The sequence below is a fragment of the Ambystoma mexicanum genome, chromosome 9, assembly GCF_040938575.1.
Source record: "Ambystoma mexicanum isolate Mex_15411 chromosome 9, UKY_AmexF1_1, whole genome shotgun sequence".
NCBI lineage: Eukaryota > Metazoa > Chordata > Amphibia > Caudata > Ambystomatidae > Ambystoma > Ambystoma mexicanum.
In genome coordinates, this window is record NC_090931.1 from 920578021 (window position 1) to 920598942 (window position 20922).

General features: G+C 46.9%; 1 protein-coding gene across 1 annotated transcript in view; it reads left to right on the forward strand.

Annotated features, from left to right (window-relative positions):
- The window catches only part of CCDC141 (coiled-coil domain containing 141), a 676030-nt gene that overhangs the window by 59475 nt on the left and 595633 nt on the right, over positions 1–20922 (forward strand). The window contains exon 2 of the mRNA XM_069616100.1: positions 11574–11696. Coding sequence (XP_069472201.1) covers positions 11574–11696 — 123 coding nt within the window. The remainder of the gene's footprint in view (positions 1–11573; positions 11697–20922) is intronic.

Sequence of the window (20922 nt, forward strand, 5' to 3'; positions counted from 1 at the left end):
GTTCAGAGATGACGTGCCGCACTGCGGCGAGTTCTGCGCAGATGTCCTTTGTGGAGGACTCTATTGCAGCCTTCACTGTCTCCGCGCATTTCTCCATTGCTGCCCTTGCCCCCCCACATTCGGCAACATGCTCAGTAAGGAGCGAGGAGAGTTGCTGCTGCCGGGTGACGATCTCCTCCAGCGTTTGTTGGTTTCTCTGGCCCATAGATAATGGCAGTGGTATTCCCATTGGGCTGCTCACCTCCTGCACCGAGCATGGAGAGCCTGGCCAATCCTCATCCTCTAACTGCCCCTGTGTGGCATCCGCATGAGGGCTGCTTTGGGACAGGTAGGGGGAATGAGGGTGGGCAGTGGGGCTTCCGACATCAATCTCCTCAATAATCCCTGCATCACTGTCGGAGGAGGCTGCAATGGCAGCAGTTTCCCCAAAAGTGCTGCTTGCAGCAGAGCCTGTCCCTTCTGTGGCCACCATTTGGGTAATGTCTGCTGCTGCTACTGTGCTGCCTGCTGGGATGGCTGTCAGTGCCCTGTCCTGTTTTCTTGGCACAGATTTTGGCTGCTGTGGGGTTTTCCTCGGTACGGCAGGGGTGGAGGGTTGTGGTGTTGGCACTGTTGTCCTGGCCCTCTTGGCAGGTGTGGAGGCAGTGGTGTCCTCATCCTCAAGGTCGGAATTTGAGCCTGTGGTGGATCAAAGGAGGGAAAGTGTTATTGATGGGTCTGCGGACATTTGTACGGGCATTGTGACGACTGACATCTTATCAGTTAGTACATGCGGCACATTTGAGGCAGGGGCATACAGGTTGTCTCCCTTTTGTGTGGAAGTAGCATGGAGGTATGTGGGTGCCTGCAGCTAAGGTGTGCATACTGCATGTGTACAGGGTGGAGATCGGATGTGTCTGTGGGCAGTCTGCTGATGTGCTGCATTTACACTATAGGGCAACATTGTACTTCACATGAATGGACTTTGGTGACTTTCGCATGGCTTGATTTGAGCCACCTACCTGCATCGCCTGATGTCGGGGCTCCTCTCTCCATTCCTCCTACTCCTTCTATGCTCTCCATGCCGATTGTGGAGGCACAGATTTCCTCCCAGGGCTGCAATTTAATTGGGGACTCCGATCCTCCCCCGGTTGCCATGCCGAGGTTCCTGTTTGCCGATAGGATGCTCCTGACGCGGAGCCGGAGATCGTCCCACCGCTTGCGCCACTGTCTGACATTGCGGGGTACTGTTCCCACAGCACTGACCCGCTGAGCTACTAGGGCCCATATGGCCTTCTTCTTTGCTATGGCCGGTCTGGTCATTTGGTTTGAGAATACCACTGCGGCGTTCTCCTGGAGGGTCTCCGCAAGCATGTTAAGCTCCTCCCTGGTGAAACGGTCTTGCCGCTGGCGGTCACAGGCTTTTTTAACAACTTTAGGCATTTTCTTGCTGGAAGAAGGTTGCTGATGGTATTTGCCGGGTCTCAGGCTCGGATGTCCACTGGTTGCGGAGGATGCCAATGGATTGTGTTTTTAAAGATGGCCGCCGTGCTCTTTCCCGTTCCGCCGCGATGACGCTACTTCCGGTTCCGCTTATTTACGGTCACCGCTAATTGCGGTGATCGCTAATTGCGGTGACCGCTAACTACGGTCACTGCTATGAACGGTGGTCGGGGTGGCGGTAGTGCACCTTGCGTGGCATACGATGCCGGTAGGTGCCGTTTTGGGGCATTAACGCCATGGCGCAGTTTACATTACCCGCATGGCGTAATGCTCGTGCACGATGGGTCGTAATGTCCCGCTTTTTACGGCTTTGACCCAGCATGTAAACGTTAGTTACGCCATGCCGGTAATGTCGTATACTTACTGCCTGGGTCGTAATGAGGGCCTATATATGGTGGTAGGGAATGCGTCTTTAGTGCCAATGTACAGAACGCGAATGCAGCTTTGCCACCCACCAGTCGTGCACACCATTATCTTAGAAGATCCAGGCACGGGGAAGGGGGCATGTGGTGGCAGCCTTTGGCCATGCGACAGTCCATGTTCGGCCGTGCTGGCCACCTCCCGGGCCCGTCTGGCAAGGCTCAGGGAGGCCACCTTTGCAGCCGCAGAAGTTGGCTATAGCCAAAACTGCTGGCTTTGCCAGAGCGGGTTGAGGGCCTTAAGGCCACTGTTCTCAACAAGAGTGAAACAATGAGCTCCATTTTAAAGGTTATTGGGCCTCATTACGAGGTTAGAGGCAGCCTATTAGCGCCATGGCTGCCTCCAAACTCGTTCCGACTCCGCCCTGGTGAATGGAGCAATTACCGGTCCATTCCAAGGTTGGCGGGACCGGTAATTCCCCATTCACCAGGGCCATTCCCCATTCCCATTTGAGCCCCCATAGGGCTCAATGGGAATGGGGAAGGCGCTAATAACGGTACTGCAAATTGCGGTACCGTTATTAGCTCTAGAGTCCCTTTGCGGGTCCCGTCCTTAACGCCTGCAAAAATCAGGCGTTAAGGAAGGACCCGCAAAGGGAACTCGTAGTAGGGCGGTAAGGGATTACTGGCACCGGTGCCCTTACCGGTGGCAGTAATACCTTACTGCCCACCTGGTAATGAGGCCCATTGTGTAGTTTAAGAGGGAAGGTCGGAATGGCCTGTAGGCAAACCTTTAGAAAAACACAATGGAAAAGAGCCCAGCAGACTGAAAGTAGGTTTCTTCCTGACAGAAGCTGGATTTTACTTTCTGTTTGGGCCGACTTTGACAGTAAGTGCTAGTGTTGCAGGGACACTTTTCCTCCCTGCTCGCTCTCATGTTGCCAACACTTTATTAACCATTCCTAATCTTTATTTTTAAGCGAGATCACAGGGGATCAGCAGGTGGGCAGGTGGCACTGTTGTGGTAAACCAACAAAGAGAGCACTTTTGCTCACTAATCTCTGAAACGCCTGTTAAAGAATAAATCTTTGCCTGGAGAGAAGTAGCCTGAATGGCCAAAGCGCGAATGAGAACATAACCAGGGTTTTTTTCAATTGAAAAATGTATACCTTTCCCCATTCACCTTTTGCATTACGTTGAAATCAATCATTTATCTACAGTGTTTTTTTTTTAGAGCGCCACGTTGTGACAAAGCCACTTCTTAGCACTAGATATGCTGGCGAAAGATATAGTGAGATGTGTGAAGCAGTCCTAAGAATTGTGTGTGAAGATCACATGGCAATCCTAGCACACCAATATGCTACAGACCTTTCCTCTGTGGGATGCATCCCTAAAATTGTCAAGGAAATTCTTCTTAGAGAAATGAGTGTCTTGGACAGAGCAGAATATAATTTAATATGTTCTGTTGCTTGGGTTCCGAGAATCGCTAGCAACTATGGGGCAATGCCTTAACTTGGCCTTGGTGGTGGAGAAGTATCATGTTGTCAAAGGTGAATGTCTTCAGGGACCTATGTATGTTATGTTAAGGGCTCTTAAACTGCGCGCTGTCGCCACTTGCGTGCTTCTTTGGCACTCTGGCAGATCTGTAAAGCAAGAGGGTAGGGGGTAATTTAGCAGGACTGAGTGGGAGAAAAGAGCAAGAGAGATGTGATGTGTTGTTGGCAGCTTCAGTCCGGTTGAGACCGTTCGCTGAGTGTAGGTGTGTTTTTCGGTTTGTAGCCGTCATGTCCTGTTGTGCGAGGCTATGTGTGGTTTATTTCATTGTTGGTGAAGTTCGTGCGGTTTGTTGTACTGTAGAGGCATGGTTGTGTTTAGTTTCGAGTTTGAGAGGTGTATGCAGAAGGATGAGTTCTTTTTAGTAGGGTTGGCTAGATATGATATGACATTTATAACGCGCCTATACACAAGTGTTTGAAGGCGCGAGTGGTGCTACCCTATCCTACACCGTCTGTTTTGATTCACTGGCCTGGATCCCTTCCCCTGTCATATATTCTGGTGTGCTACAATTACCGCTCCTATGCTGTGTTCAGAAGAGTCGGTCCTCAATGAGCTATTCAGTGGCACTATCTTTTCTACCCTGTGAGGAACCTGAAGGCATCCTCACTTCTTTTCCCGCGTTATCCTCTTCTCGGGTAGCCAGGGGAAGGCCATCATCGCATTTGGATCATGAATCTGGGGTGGATATGCAAGGGAGGATCACCTGAGTGGAGCAGACTTGGGGAGTGGGGAGAGGATGTCCTTAGGTGAGACATGATATCCCCCATTTCCCATTCACAAGCAACCCTCCATCCCTCAAGCCTTTTTTTTTAGCCCTTTCCCTGTTCTTCCCCTAAAGTACTCCCTAAAACACACCAGCATACTACCGGGGCGAAGAAGAGGACAACTAGAACAACAGGTAGCTGGCCAACACTAAAAGGCAGAGCCTGCCTGTGCCTGATTTAGCCATCTCGTCTATCCGACAGGGAGGGCAGGAGCCCATCCCGCATCGCCTCGACGCCAGCTTCAGGTGAAGCTAGATGATCTACACACTGCCTGCATTGTACGCGGTAAGACAGAGAAACAACTACCAAGCTATATGAATCCTTTATTCTTCAAACTGACTCCAAGTCCAATCCTGTAATCACTTTTGCAGATGATTTAATACGTGCAACTCCCTTGGAGCTACAATTTTGATATTTGTGCGTAATTCCGTTCGTCCCGACCATTTCAAAATGGCTCACGTTGCTAAGCAACGCTATCTCCGCATTTGCGGACCCGCTCCTATTGGCCTCACCACCTTTTCTACCAATCAGGTGTGCCGGCAGGTGGTAGCCGGCCCACACCAGAAAGCCCCACTAAAAGGCCAAGCCTGTCTGTGCCTGTCAAGGCCCCTGGAGCTGTTGGGCCGGTTATGCTGTCAAAACCGTCCTAGCATCAGTAAATGATGCTGCTAGTACAGTGGAGGTAAGCTGTGCCCAACTTTCTTCACTAAACATTGCCAAGTCTCTCCACCCTTTGCGTGACAGCCAACTCACCTAGTAACCACTGACTGTTGCGCCTGCTACAACGGAGCACACGTTAATTTCGATTCCGCTCTCCACTCTTGTGCACCGCTATTGCGACAGCGCTAACACAGATCCTTGCCTTGCTCCTACAATCCACGAAGTCGACAAGCCTACTTGAAGGGATTTATTGTTCAAACCCCCTAACCATACCAGTGCTTACTTTGCTGCTATTGTCATACCCACCATTATATACTGTACAAATGATACCCTGCATGACTACTCACTTTATGGTAAATGTGTTAATCAGTAGGTGCTAGGAAAACCTCTCGAGTACTAACAGAGAAATTACGACCACAATATCTTCATGTTCTCCAAGCCTTGAACAACATTGCCCATGACTGTCAACTAAATATATGTTAGATCCCATCTAGTATGCTATACTAGGATTACTTTTAAACACTGACGTTATATCACCTGAAGTGACCCACCCCACTATGACGCCCTCACTTTGATTCACTTACTGTACATTGCTAAGTATCCGCTTGCCAACAACCATGACGTAATGATTGTCAATTGCATGTTACTCAGTATAGTAAGCACCCCTTTTATCTGGCTGCCCTTTCCTTTGCCTTGCAACTGTGAATAACTCAATGTGCATGTTATATACTATACATGACTATGCTTCTTTCATGAGATTGCTTTGATTACCCTACATCTGACACACACTTAATTGACCTCATATTCCTCATATAGGGCGCTCACCCATAGCATAGTGTATCATCCATTCTCTACTAAGTGTAACCATGGCTATGCAGATTACACTGTTTCTACTAGCTCTAGTCACCCACAAAAGCACTATGTGGCACGATACTCTTAAAAAACTGGACCCATCAACTAATAAGAGAAGTATAACTATCTCCATGTCCACTACACTACCACACCCTAATTCTATACTACCTACTTACTTCCTACCACAATGGCCACCACAATCCCACTATCAGATACACACAGTCACTACTCCTATTACTGATACTATTGACCTCTCACCTGTTCAATGGATCCAACATTTCGTCTCCTGACCAACTCCTAATCAACCATGCGACTCAGTAACTAGAAAACTGAGACTAAGATCCAGATTCATTCAATCTCACACCTTTACACCGATTACCAAAACCTCAATCAAGTCCACAGCGACCACTATCACTAATAAAACTAGGAAGGGCCACAAGAATGCCACTAACAAGGGCACTCGCTGCGCCACGAAAGACATTGCTGGCAGCAGCAACCCTACCAATACTATCACGTTCATCAAAAGCGCCCTTATCAACGCCAGGTGATTGACGGCTCATGCCTTAGAAGTGGCCGACCTTATCACTGCCAATCAATTAGGCTACCTAGCTATAACAGAGACCTGGCTGCATGCCTCCTTGGCATTAGCCATCCACAACAATTACACCATCACTAGACATGACAGAGAATCTACCAAATGTGGTGGTGTCGCCATCATCAGCAAAATTGCCCTAGGAATTAGAGCCCTCCCCCATCTTCCCTTCCCATTAGCTGAACTTCTCTCTATGAAACTTCCTCTATCTGCCTCATGTACCCTAAAGATCCATCGTGTCTACAGACCACCCGGTCCTATTTCCACATTCAAGGAAGATATGCAACAATTCCTTGCCACGGATACCAACTCTGGCTCACAAATATTACTTCTTGGCAATCTTAACCTAGGCTTCCTCGACCCTAAAGTGAGCCCGGCCATGCCACTAGCTAATGCAATTACGGAATTAGGCTTTTCCCACCGTATTAACAAAACCCACAACAAAAGGCAGAATTCTTGATTGGATAGCTGACCTCAATTATGAAACCAACATCCTTGCCAATGCACTGTGCGTATGGGCCGACCATCATGCCATCACATTCACCATTAACCATTCACCCCTGCTCCGTCCCTAACTCAACCAGCGTCTTGGCTCCCCATGCATTAACAAGAAATAACAAAAACATCACAACTGAAAACCTATTACCCTTACTACAACCTATCCTAAACTACTCAAACACTAATACAGACCCTTCAACCTTTGTGGAGCTCTACAACCTTACGCTCCACCAAGCCATAGATACTATTGCCCCCTTGAAATTACGGAAAGCCAAGCCTCAAGCTCATCTCAACAACTGGTTCACCTCTAACCTTAAAACTCTATGCGAAAATAAAAGAAAGGCTGAATCTGCCTGGAAAAACCAACGATCAACCTCCAACAGAGATGCCTACTTAAATGCTGCAAAGGGATATAAGATAGCCATCCTTCAAACGAAAATTGAAATCTATAATAATAGAATTTCCAGTGCTAAATCTGGTTTTAAAGAACTATTCAAGATCCTCAGAGAGCTTGAATTGCCCACCCCTTCTACGGAGTCCTGTGCCAAAGACAAGGCTTGGTGCACCAAGATTCAAGCAGCCCTACTTGAGAAAATTTCGCAATTACAAACTAAAATCAAAATGAAAAAAACGTAACATTAGCACGAACGCAAGACCCCCCAAAGACTCAGCGCCTAGCAGAGAACCCTTGCAACCTCTCCAAATTCTCTCCACTATCCATTACTGAAGTGGAAAACATAATCACTAGCCTACAACCTTCCCGCTGCCAAGCCGATATATGTCCAGCGGCTATCATCAAAGAGGCAGCTAAAGAACTTGAACCGGCCATCACAGCCTTCATCAACTCCTCTTTTGAATCCAAAACAGTTCCCACCAACCTGAAAGATGCCTGGGTACTCCTTCTAAAAAAAAAAAAAAAAAACCTCGACCCTGACATCCCCACAAATTATAGGCGCATCACCACAGTGCCGTTCCTCCTGAAAATTCTCAACAGGGCAACCTATCTCAAAATACAGACTCACTTGGAAACAAATCATTTCCTGGGCCTCCGGCAATCAGGGTTCTGGCCCAGACATGGCATGGAAACTGCACTTATAGATTTTAAAACACAAATTGATGATCAAATAGACAAAGGCAATATAACACTCCTCCTTCTGCTAGATCTATCAGCTGCATTTGACCTCGTCAGTCACAAAGACCTTTGTAACCACCTCACCTCTTCAGCCTACTTCTCTGAAGAAGCTACAGGGTGGATTCAATCCTTTATAGATAATAGAATGACTAGTGTTCTCACCTACATCCTCTGCAGACCCTGCTTCGGTGACATGCAGAGTGCCACAAGGTTCCTGCGTGTAACCAACACTATATAATATATTTACCAAGCCATTGTTCGACGATCTGGACCTCTTGAGTGTCACCTACACTAATTATGCAGATGACACCCAAGTCCTCATCCCGATTTCTGGCAATCACGACATCGACTCTAAATTACTAAACAAGATCTACCTCATCAATCCGGCTTGGATAGCCACACATGGCCTCTACCTAAATGAGACTGAACTTTTATTAACCGGCTCACAAGCCCAACTAAACAAACTTCACACCATCTTCAACTCCTTCTGTATTGATGGCATTAGCATCCCAATCTCCAACCAAAGTCAGTAAGACCCTAGGCGTCTATCTTGACTCCTCCTTAACGCTGACGAAACAGGGGAACGCTGCAGCCTCTGCCACAGCCTACACTTGTAAATTAATAAACGCCTGTAGACCCTTCCTCTCCCTCACAAGCTGCTCCACCTTGGCTAGAGTGCTGATCCTATCCTAATTGGATTATTGTAACACGCTTTACCTTGGAACCAGCAAAAGAAATCTAAACAAACTTCAGGTCCTTCAAAATAACGCTATTAGAGCAGCCTTCAACATACCCCGATCCCACCACATTTCTGAAACGAGACGTGGCGCCAGCTGGCTGTCCATCAATAACAGAATCTCCTTGAAAGCACTTACCCTTACTCATAAGTGCCTATCGAACTCAGCACCTAATTACCTGGTCTGCAGATTCACCAAACGTCAATTGTCCAGACCTACTATATCAGGCCAACTACACTGCCGCAAAGTCCCTAGGTATAACCGCCAGAAATCTAGAGGCAGTAGCTTCCCTGTATTAGCGTCAAAACTCTGGAACTCTACACCCACATCCCTAAGAACTGTAACCTCTCTCTCCCAATTCAGGACAAGCACTAAAAATGGCTTGCCACCCTAGAGACTAACTAACCTATAATGGATCATTTTGTCCCTTCCCTCCTGCTTGTACATAATATCATGTATTATTTCTTGCTCATGTAAATTGCCATTGTTGTAAATATTATCTTGATGTTTTTATATATGCACTGATGTAACCTGTAACTATCTCATGTACAAATGTAACTATAATAATGCTCCCAGATACCTGAGGGTTTGGCGCGCGATATAAATTAACAATACAATACAACATGTCCCCATTTTTGTAATGCAGACCCATATCGACCCCAGCCAGGTACTGAGACAAGGAGGAGGACAACAAGAGTAAAGGAGGACTACGGCTTTAGTGATGATGTATAGGAGAGTGAGGAGAGGATCTACTGGGTTTTGGAAGCGAAGTGGTAGGCCAGAGAAGTGCAGAGGGCCAGGGAAGGCAGGGGAAAAGTGAATACTGCAGTAAGGTTGGTGAGTTTCTGTTGTTAGTGGCCACAGAGATGCAGGCTTGGATATAGGCACTCTTCTTAGAGCAGATGTAGAGTCTGTTGCCTTTGGAGCAGGCGGCAGGCCAGTTTTGTTTATTTATGTATTTATTTTAATTCTTGATAACTCGTCAAATCGCCCGCGGGCCTCACGGTGCAGTTTGTCAAAGGATGTGCTGGAAGCCTGCCACTTGCGCCCAGCCACTCTGCACTTGCGTTTCAGAGAGACCAGGTTGGAGTCATTCCAGGAGTTACACTTGGAGGCATGTTTCATGCAGATCCTCATGACAGGGTCAAGGATATCCAAAGTGTTGGAGATGGAGAGGTGAAGTAAGAGCTATGTCAGAGTAAGATTCAGTGGCTGGAGTAGGAGGGGGAGTGAAGGTGGTGGCAAAAGCGGCCGCTGACACTCGCTTCGTCAGTTGAATGAAGCAGACGGAAGTTGGCAGTGCGGGTCGAGGCTTAGCCCCAAAGAGGTCCAGGTGGGAGGACAGGAGAGCATGTTCAGACTAGGAGAGAGGAGTAACGAGACGGTTGGAAATGCGGAAGCCTTAGGAGATGAGAGCATCCAAGGTGTGTCCAGCAAAGTGCGTTGGACCAGAGGGTAGAATGGAGAGGCAGAGAGCGTCACAGAGGTTGCAGAAGAGCCCAGTGGCCGCATCAGAGGAGCCGGTACCGTAATTAGCACCAAGGTCCCTTTGCGGGTCCCTACTTTAACGGCTGGTAAAACCAGCCGTTAAGGTCGGGTCCCGCAAAGGGACCTCGTAATTAGGCGCTAAGTGTTTAACGGCGCTGCAGCCTTTTACGGCGCCGTTAAACACTTAGCGCCTGGGTCATAATGAGTCCCATTGTGTTAAATTTGGTCCAGGTGCCTAACAGCTTTTTGAAACATGGAGAGCATTACGATGTGTAATGGTCAGTTCCTTTGCCAAAATAGGAACACACGGTGACCGCAGCTGCTAATCACAGTTTCCATCGGTACATTTAGGCATCTTAGGGAATGGTGAGGCGCAGCTGTGGAAAACCAAAATGTTAAAACCATGACAATGGCAGCTATAACACAAAACATCTGTAGAGCCAAAGGTTGCAGACTGTTGTAGCTTGGATGATCAGTGTGACTGTTTGTGTGAGTGCAGAGCCTCATGGAATGGTGAGGTGGAGCCTGGAGTGTTGAGGGCTTGGGGGTTCTGTAAAGTGACAGGACTTGGAGTATGGCAGGGATCCATGACAGATGCTTGTAACCTTATCTCCTACTTTCATGATCTGCATCTATGTAACTAAGTGAATAAATCATCTACTTCTGCGTGGGTCAGCCTGGTTTTTGCTCCATGTTATCTCTGATCCAGGCATATCTTGCTGGGGGCAAGATACTACACAGACCAATGCTGTATAGGAAGAGCAAGACAGATGCTATGTCCAATGGTAGGGCTCTTACTGTCCTTTCTAACACGTCTCTGTACTCAGAAGGGACATGTTAGAATCTGGGGAATCCCAGGTTCCCGTATCTTTCATATCGATCGCACATTCAGTGAATCATAACAATCCTAGTTTTGGGTACATGTGCACATCAGAGATCTGTAACTTAGATCACCATTCTTGCAATGGAGGACTTGATTGCAACACTTTTAGTCACTGCCTAGCCAATGCAATTCCATGTATTGTGACTAGTTTTTGCAGGTGCATCAAAACCTAGTCAAATCAGGGAAATCCACTATTGCAACTGACCACATTAGAATGTGCATGAATTACTGGATGCATTGGCACCACATTTACAGTGTCAAGCCTCATGCTGGAATGTGCAGTGCCGTAAATGTTATGTTACACATTTTTTATACTGCACCAGTCAGCAACGCAGTGTTCTTAACAGCACATTGGCAGATCCATAAAGGGGACTGTTGTGATGGCAGATCAAAGCAATGTGGTCTAGACGTTTACTGTGACACCAATCCTTAGATTAAGTGTGTTTGGTTTGTTCGTTACATTTAGAAACAGTGTACAACCTTCACACTTGGTTTCTTTTTCAGTGTAATATTCCTTTTAAAAATGTCTGTTTTTTATTCTGAATATTTCGTATGTGTTTGTTTTTTAGAGCGGGAATTCAGTGCAACTTCAGCTGGCGGAATCAGTACCAAATGTATTGGAAATAGGCAGCAGTCAGGACGAGACCAAGAATCTCCTGCAAGGTCATGAACTGCTCCTGGTTAAGCTTAAGGTAAACTGCAACATGGAAATTAAAGCAAAGGTTCATCCCTGGAAAACATTACATGATATGATATGGCATTCAAAACGCGCCTATACACAAGTGTTTCAAGGCGCGACGAGGCAAGGGGGGGGGACAAAGACAACGATCTTACTAGGCCAGGTGACATTCAGATTGCGCAAGTGCAGGTAAAGGGGGAAAGGGAAAGTGCGGTGAGGAGACAGAGGGGGCAGTGCAATACATAGGATCAACAGAAAAAATAAAATGAATAAATGAAACAATAGGTTAAAAAGTGCTGGCAGCTTGTGGCAAGTGCAGGGGTAAGTGCAGACACAATGCATTTCTGGCTGCAAGTTCTGTGTGACCCTAAAACCTACACGGCTAACCAAGGGCCACATATGTTTGGCATAGGCAACAAGGGTGCATTCATTAGCGTTAAGCCGCGTGATCTAAAAGCTCAATTTAACGCAATAGAACTCTGATTACTAGAGCTCAGTTTAACACATTATATTTAAGAGGAGTTGCTGCTAAATGGACGAGTGAGAATAACAACAGTTGTTTTATGTTCTGTACTTTGGAGAAAGGAGATTCACTTAATTCTTATTTTTTTTGTCCATTATGCACAGAAGCTCTACACGCTTTTCATCCCCTGTCCTCAGACCTATGAATTATGATCAATGTCTACCAGCACTTTAGTTCTTGCTGTGGGCCGCCACTCTATTAAATACGTGATCATTGTTCTTAGTGGAACAGTACACATTAGAAATGGACTGATGAAAGAGTTCATGACAGTTTTTAACCAATTTTACTGTTGTTGTTCTAAATGTTTTGGTTTTATGGAACTGATTTCCGGTTTCCGAAATCTGAAATAAACTTTACTAATTGACTTAATTTTAAGTGTACACCACTAGCCTTCACCCTCAACAATGACCGCCCCAGAAATTCACCTTCTCCCGACGAATTTGTGGGTCCATATAAGACTGCACACTCCCCCGTCACTGCTGACTCTGTCTGAGGCCCTGGAGGAAGCTAAATCCTGCCACTTCACATCATCAATCTTATCTCCTTCTCATCTCCCTCTCCCGCATACTCACCTCTGTGAATCCGACCCTACTGGCGCCCCCAGTCACCCCTCAATGTCTTCCCTTCTGCTACTGAAGACTTGGCACTCCACTCTGCATGCATGATCTCTACAATCCCTTAGGTCTAACAGAGCCCCACTCCCCCATACTAATCTGGTCCCCCTAGTACCTGTACTGTCTCCTCTCTGGCCTCCGTTTTACCACCTCACATGCTGGATTGGCATTCGTTCTCCTGAAAGTCCATCTATCTTGTACCCCAGGGAACTGTTTAGATCTTCAAATTATTAAGGTGCTGGAACTCCTAACCTCCTCTTCTCCTTGCTTTCCTATTTTATAACAGGCACAGTACAAGCAATCTTCAAAATGCTAAATGCAAATGCTAAACACACAGCTAGCTACTGTCATGTCTTCTCACTCCTCCCCATGTCTTCCAAATTCCTTAAACAAGTGTTTTTTAATTGTCCCAACAACTACCTTGAAGTCAATGGCATTCATGACATCACAAACCAATACTCAAAGCTTTTTTCCATCCTCAGATTCTTGAAATGTCAGCGTCCTTTGCCACCTACAACTACCCCATTCTCTTCACTACCTTGTCACACCTCATCATCCAAATTTCCTGTATTGCTTATTACCTTTTGAATTGTTCATTTCCATCTTCTGGAATATGAGATCTCCCCCGACTCCCAGTTGTATTTCCCCAGGGTTCTGTCCTTATCCCACCTCTTATCCCTCTGCACCTCCCCTCTTGGTGATCCTATCTGCTCCTTTGGGATCTTCTTCTACTGATGTGCTTATGATACCTGCACCGTCTTCTCCTTTCCCAGTTTTACCTCGTAAATTCTTCTCTAAAATCTCCAATTTTATTTCATCTACCCTCCATGGGGTGGCTCCAAAAGCTGAAGTCATCTACCACCTGTCACACTATACCCCTCCCTTCCTCTCCTTTATTTTTAACCTCTGACCTTTTCTCACAAACCACCCACACCCCCAAGGCTTCCAACCTTTTTTTATACTTTCTTTATTGACATTTCACATGAACTACAACATCAAACCAAACCCAAATCCCCCCAGACGCCCCTTCCCTAGATGACACGTAAATATTCCACATATCTGAAGTCGGACCAAAGTGCATAGAAAATGAACCACATAATGCAACAATGCGAAGTATACACCACACTGCGGCAGATCCCGAAACCCACACAGAATGAGGAGAGGAACACAAGTCAGTATGACCCCTCTCTTTCCCCCAATGTTCCAATAATCCAGGGTCACAGAATTGTACTGCAAGGCACACAACAGTCGGGCCTCTAGGTTTGGCAACGACAAAGTCGAAGGTTCCCGTAATGGTGTGGTGCCTGATCGCCCGCCATTCCCATGAAGGATGTATGACCTATATGCATACCACATCCTAGTGTCACCCCAATTCTTCCCCTTCATCACCCCCCATCTCATTTCCATATCGTTACAGTACATAATATCCTGAGACCATTGGGCAATCGTTGAGGGGGCACTCCTACACCACCCCATAGCAACCCTGCGTTTGGCTAAGATCAACAGGAGAGTGACCAGTTTCCGAAACCCCTTCGGCACCTGGGCAGAATATCTCAGCAAACCCATCAACGGATCCGGAGCGTACCGCTGACCCACGATCTGCCCTATCACATCGAACACTCCTCCCCAAAATTGGCCTAGTGATGCACAATCCCATGCCACATGGAGAAAACCCGCAGGCTCGTACCCACACCTGCTACAGGCCACAGACCTGTGAGGGAAATAGCGATGCAATCGATCCAGAGAGTAATAATATTGATGCAAGAATTTGAAATTAACAAGCTTGAAACTGGTGTTAATGGCCCCTTTTCTTGTACCTTCACAACAGTACAACCATACATCCTCCGAAATCTGCCTACCTAGCAGCCTTTCCCACTCCAACCGTGGAGACATTACAGACAATGACTTGCACTCCGACCCCGCTGCGTAGAGCCTTGAGATCAACCCCCGATCCAGGTCTCCCTTAACCACGCTGTCTAACAGTTTTGCCACCGGAGGCTGCTCGGGAAAGGTCGGAAAGAGCCGCTTCACCGCCACCCAGAGCCTGTAGTACAGAAATACATCTAGCACAGGTAGAGCCCCCTTGCCCTTCAGCTGATCGATAGTAAGAAAGGTACCATTCGGAATCAAATCTGCAAATTTTGTGAGACCCAACTGTTTTGTCATGGCAACATAGCACACCTCACTGGTCACGGGCACCCCGGGGACAAATATAACCGGGAGTTCTGGTGAATAAAATATGCCATTCACGGGTTCATGCTCTAACCGAGACCAAGCCCTGCACGTTAACTCCACCAAGTTTCGTACCACCCCAGAGCGAGCCTGGGCCGTCAAAATAACCGACCTCAGCAATGCCGGGGACGCAATGGACCGCTCTACCTCAACGTGCCTATGTTCAGCCGCCAACTCATACCAATACCTTAAATAGCTAGCCTGAGCCACCCAGTAATATAATTAAAAATCGAGCAACGCCAGACCCTCCTGCGGCCAGATACGGTGAGCTTATCCCACGCTACTTGCGCTTAATGGGAACATTGAGAAACACGTATAAAAATCGAGGTAAAATGGTCATCTTGACTACGGAGATCCTCCCAAACAGGTTGAGCGGAAGGGAAACCCATCTTTGCATTGCTTCCTTAGCCTGCCGAAGCACCGCACCATAGTTACTGCGGAACACCTCTTCTGCAGACCTAGCCAAGGTAATTCCCAGGTACCGAGTACTAAGCATATCCCACTGAAACCCCCACCCATCATGAAAACGATCCAGCCCGTCCGTCAGAGGAAATATCACTGATATGCCAGGGTTCACCCTTAGTCCGGAAAGTTCCCCAAATTGCTGAACATCTAACATAACTGGGTTCAAATTGACCTCAGGGCGGCGCAGGAACAAGACCATATCATCCTCATACAGCGAAATCACCACTTTATGGGAATGCAATTGAATCCCCTGATGTATATGAAACTCCCTCACACTCTCGGCCCAAGGCTTTATCACCAAAGCGAACAAGAGAGGGGACAAAGGACACCCCTGGCGTGTTCCCCTTTCAAGCTGAATTTGTGCAGTCATCTGCACATTGACCCTCACCCTTGCAACCGGTTTTTCATATAAAAGTGATACCAAAGCCAGGAAGAACCCCCCCTAGACCTAATCTACGCAGGACCGCAAATAAGAATGGCCATTCAATAGAATCAAAAGCCTTAGTGGCATCCAATAGATCTGCAACAGCTGGGTCCGTACATGGCAGGGCGGCCATCAGTCCAAACATTCGCCTCAAACCGGCGGTACTGAAACAAGCGGTGGCCAAAGCAGGATGGGATCTGGCCGAATTTGGAACACACTCATTCAGGATAGGAGCTGCAACCTCTGCATGGGCAGGGGGCCTGGGAGCAAAAGGGGTGAAAAGATTGGGGGGTGGAAGTCTCAATGTTTTAAAAGATACATAAGGGAGGAACTGATATGAACACTTATCTCCCCCATTTCCGCAGAGACGGCATCGATAGTGGGGCACTCCTTCGTGACCCGGGCGGGCAGGTGGATGGAGGAAGTAAAACAAGGACTGCATTTTAAGAACACAATTAGGCATGGTGGGGCCTCCCGGGAATGCACTGGGAGGACATCCACGACAGGCTGTCAGACCTGATAGGTTTCAGGGACCCCCCAGAGTACCTGGTTATACACCTCAGGGGGAACGATTTGGTGAGCACAAATAGGGGAGAGTTACAGAGACACATTTGTGAGTCCCTACATAGCATAGTCCACAGTTGGTGGAAAACCGAAATCTTCATGTCCGAGGTAATACCACGAAGGGTCTGGTATGGGGCACATAGGAGGCAGGCACAGGGCTCCACTTCATAAAGCACGGTCTCTCCCAGAACAATCCAGAAATGTTTCACCAGGATGGGGTGCACCTGTTAAACAAGGGGATGGGGTTTTTTTCTGACAACATTTTTAGGGCACTCCAGGAATGGGGATGTAGGTAGACTGCTTTTGGGGGGAACTGAGCGGGTGGGGGTAGCACCCACTCAGGTGTGGCGGCATGTGCCCAGGAACGGAGGCCCAAGAGTAACAAAGACTTGGGAGGAGCCTTTGGCAACTCCGAGACTGGACACAAGGTGCCCAAAAGCATATGATTGTGTTATTGGTTTTGTTGTTATGTATTTTCTGTAAGAAAATAAAATGCCTACGGCCGATGATTTTTCCACAAGCATAATTTGTCGGCTATGTTATTGCTTAGGTAGGGATCTGGTAATGGGAGCAAGGGGAGCCCACACTACTCAGCCTAAGAAGAGACATTGCGTAACCCGCTGGAGAACTGCATGCAGTAATGGTGCATCCTTAAGAAAAAGCCCCGATATTGAAGACTTTGACACACACAGAGCAAGATGCCATTTTGAAACTGCACTGATTGCGGCACTGGCAAAAACAGGTCCGGAGGAACAGTTCAAGCATGCCCGTGCAAAACGCGAGAACACTGCAGTGTAGATTGTGGAGTTCAAAAAGCAACCCATTATGTTGATTTCACAAACCCATTCCGTTACAGTTTGTTCGCATATTAGGCAATCTGTAAAGAATATTTTAAAGAACTCACGTTTCATGCTGATAACCATTTATTTTTATTTTTTACTCATGACACTACAAAAAAGCTCTCTTGGTGGCCAGCACCTCTATGTGCAAACCTTGTAGTCACAGGGACTGCTCCAACCTTCTCACCAATCTGGGGATGCCAAGGGCAGAACAGCACTGCAGCAGACTGGTAGCCTTGCATTTCAAAGGCTGTTGGCAGGGCTGCCTAAAGTTATGCATGAGGGCTCAGTGCCCACACCTGAGATGCCCAGCACACAGGGCGTCCAGTGCCACTCATAATACTACGTACACTGTAACTTAAATACAAGAAAGTAAACGCAAACAAAGAGATTCACTTTCCATTTGTTTAGTCCCCTCAACATGAGCAAATGTGCTAGTGAAGGTTGAGCTATTGCAATATGTGGGAGTGAAATTGCTGAGCAGGGTGAAACGAGCCATCCTGGCGTGGCACCAACACCAAGAAGTAGCATGTGTCTCAACATGTAAACGCAGATACCATTAGAACCCATTGTGATGTATCATTTGTTTAATGTTTTAGTGAGAGACCCATGGCACACAGAGAAGCTGCCCTGAGCGAGCAGAGACCATTGTACTAACAGTGCACTAGGTGAATGGTTAGTATTATACTAAATATGGCGTAATACTGTAGTCAGGTTATAGGGCATTCCGAATTGTTTCCCTGCTGGGTGAGCCCAGTTTTAGTAGTTAAGAAAAAAATGCAAAGTGGGATATAGTGGTTCGCTGAGGATCACATCATGCAGGCAATTGGTTCTGACCCCTCGTTCCTTGTTCCACAGTTTCACATTTTAGCAGTACAGGAGGCTGTTCCATCTCCAGTTTTAAAACCAAAATGCAATGTGTATTTTGCTATCAAGGACTAAACTAAAACACTCTACAATAAATTTGACTTGCAAAGCACCAACTCACGTGATAAATCAAGCGGATAATAATAATCGCAATAGAAACAGGACTGCAAAAACAAGTATATTTCACTTCTTCAAAAAAAAGAAGGGGACTGGGTGAGCCCCACAAAGATCAAAACAGCCGAAATCCTATACAGTTACCTACAGATCTGAGCAACAGCCACACAAGTTTGTAAATAGAAACTATGGGGAGCAGGCTGTGTCCCTTGCAGTCCTGGTGAAGACTGCATGCTTCACTCCTGCGCCCTTTACACGCACCCGAAGAATTCTAAAGCCTCTGTGAAGAGTACTCTTACTGTGTGTGCGCACTGCTTAAAACATTGCCACCCCACTCCACCTTAGTTGCCTTTCTCACCACCTGTCCTTCCGCCGCCATTGCATATGTCTTCTCTTGGGCTTCCAAGTCTTTCCTCTCTCTCTCTCTCTCTCTCTCTGTCAGATGGACCCAGCACTAGGAAACCTCCTGGTGAATCTGTGCTATACAAGCAACTTCTATAACAAAACATGACATCACATAAAAATATAGCATCCCAAAAAGGTCTCTCTGAGTTGCCTCACCCCCCCCCCTGTTGATGCCACATGCAAAGGATTATCTCCGTAGACAAGGTATTGTGAACATGTCTGCTTCAGCAACTCTTGTGACACTGTGGATAAAACCGACAGCCCACTCCCCAGAGCTTTGATTTTTGTGTAGCTTGTGCTATAAACACATTCCATCGCTCCCAGAGTATCCTGAAAAATACATCTCTGAAGAGGGTATCACTCAACATAACTGTACAGATATAGCCGTGCTCCCAGAGCACCTGAGCTTCTGAGCTGGTGCCAACCTGCTGGGCTGGCATTTCATGCTTCTTGTTCCTCTTACTCTTATCTAATATTTATGTGCCCTGATCTCTGGCCTTGATTTCCCTGCGAAAGCTGAGTCTGCATTTAGAGGGCCTTCAATGCACTGACTAGCCTATTCCATACCTTCTTTAACTCGTGGTCTGGTTTGATGTCCAGTCACTGTACCTTATTTTGATGCACAGTTTAAATATAGTTTAGTATTATTGCACTGGGAATGCTTCCCCGCTGCAATCCATGAACACTAATTGGGGGGATGGAAAGAGGCAAATCATTGGATACATTACAATCTGCCAATATTTTACTTTTCGAGAGGAGGGACTGTGGGGAGAGGTTGGGTTGGGACTCTATTTAATTGAAAGGTTCCCTGGTGATCACTAGGCGTTCTTACACTCGTGGGGATGGTGGCGGCATCCTTGGAAGGGTGAGCACCCTGAAACGCGGTATAGCCTATGGCCGAAGTCTTGGTCAAATGACGCAGGTTTTGATGAAAAGAAGAACCCTTGAGCTTTTTGATCTGTAGACTCTGTAGTGTATTTTCAATCCATGCTACTCACATTCTGAAGAGGTCAGCGATATTGCAACGCTTGGAGAGTGCGAGGCCGCGATGCGGGGGCGGCACGTGGAGTCCGTCATTATTTTAGGTCATGGAGATCCAGTGTTTCAAGGACTTTTCTGGGGGCTCCACAAGCAATTTTTGCAGTTCCTAAAAAAAATAGGAGTGCCCTGTCTTGGAATACATATACTTAGTAATAACAAATCAGGTGTTTTGTGTCGCTCATGGGGAATCCAGTTTCAGAGCGACTGGTGGCCATTGTTATTTGCTACCGCCAATGTTGCTCACAATGTGCTGCTCAGTGTATCAATTGGGGGCGAGTGGTATAAAGGGCTGAGTTGACCTGTCGAGGTGATTGAACCCATGATGCACGGCGGCATATCTGGTGCCGGATCTCAGATCCGCCGAGAGCCGGCCCAATGACCAGCACTGCCTAGAGGGACATGTTCCTTGCTCTATCCTCATTTGGTGACATATGGTCCCAGTGAAATTCAAGCAGCCCTTCATCACAACCAGGAAGCACATCCCCTCACTGAATCCATCCATGGGTCTAGTCGATGCAAGACCAGAAAACACAACAAACTCATTGCATTTGAAGTCCTTTTTTAGCACTAAGTTCAGCATGCCAAGTTTAGCGTCTAGAAACACTTGTGTACAGGCGCGTCATAAATGACATATATCGTATCATGCATGATGTTGGAATACTCTTCTACCTGTGAAAGCTGCAAACTGTCGACCTCACCGCTGCTCTCACCCCTCTCTCCCAGTTTTTGTACCCCCTTCCCTTTCTCTTGTCCCATTTTTACTTTCCATCACCTGGCTGAATAGTAGAAAAAAAAGAAAAACAGGGCATGTGACACGGTCTTGTGTACACACCACAGCTCAGTATTTACTGCTTGTCTTAATCATACTGTCTTTGTACGATTTTCTAATGAGGGTGTTTTTTCTAAATAACTCTTTTTAATTACAATTGTGTGGACAGCAAAAAAACTTAATATGTTGGCCGGCGTGTGCTGTTTGGTATTACCAGTAAGACATTTCAGGCTTGTTTTCCAGTATGCTTTCTGCATTAAGCCGTTCTTTTTCTGAGTGATTTGTGGTTCCATAATTAATGCTTTCATGTTTGCCGGAGTCGGCGACATGTGGTTCCAGGGTTTGAGCTCTGGGATCAGCCTTGCTGCCTTGTTCATTGGCG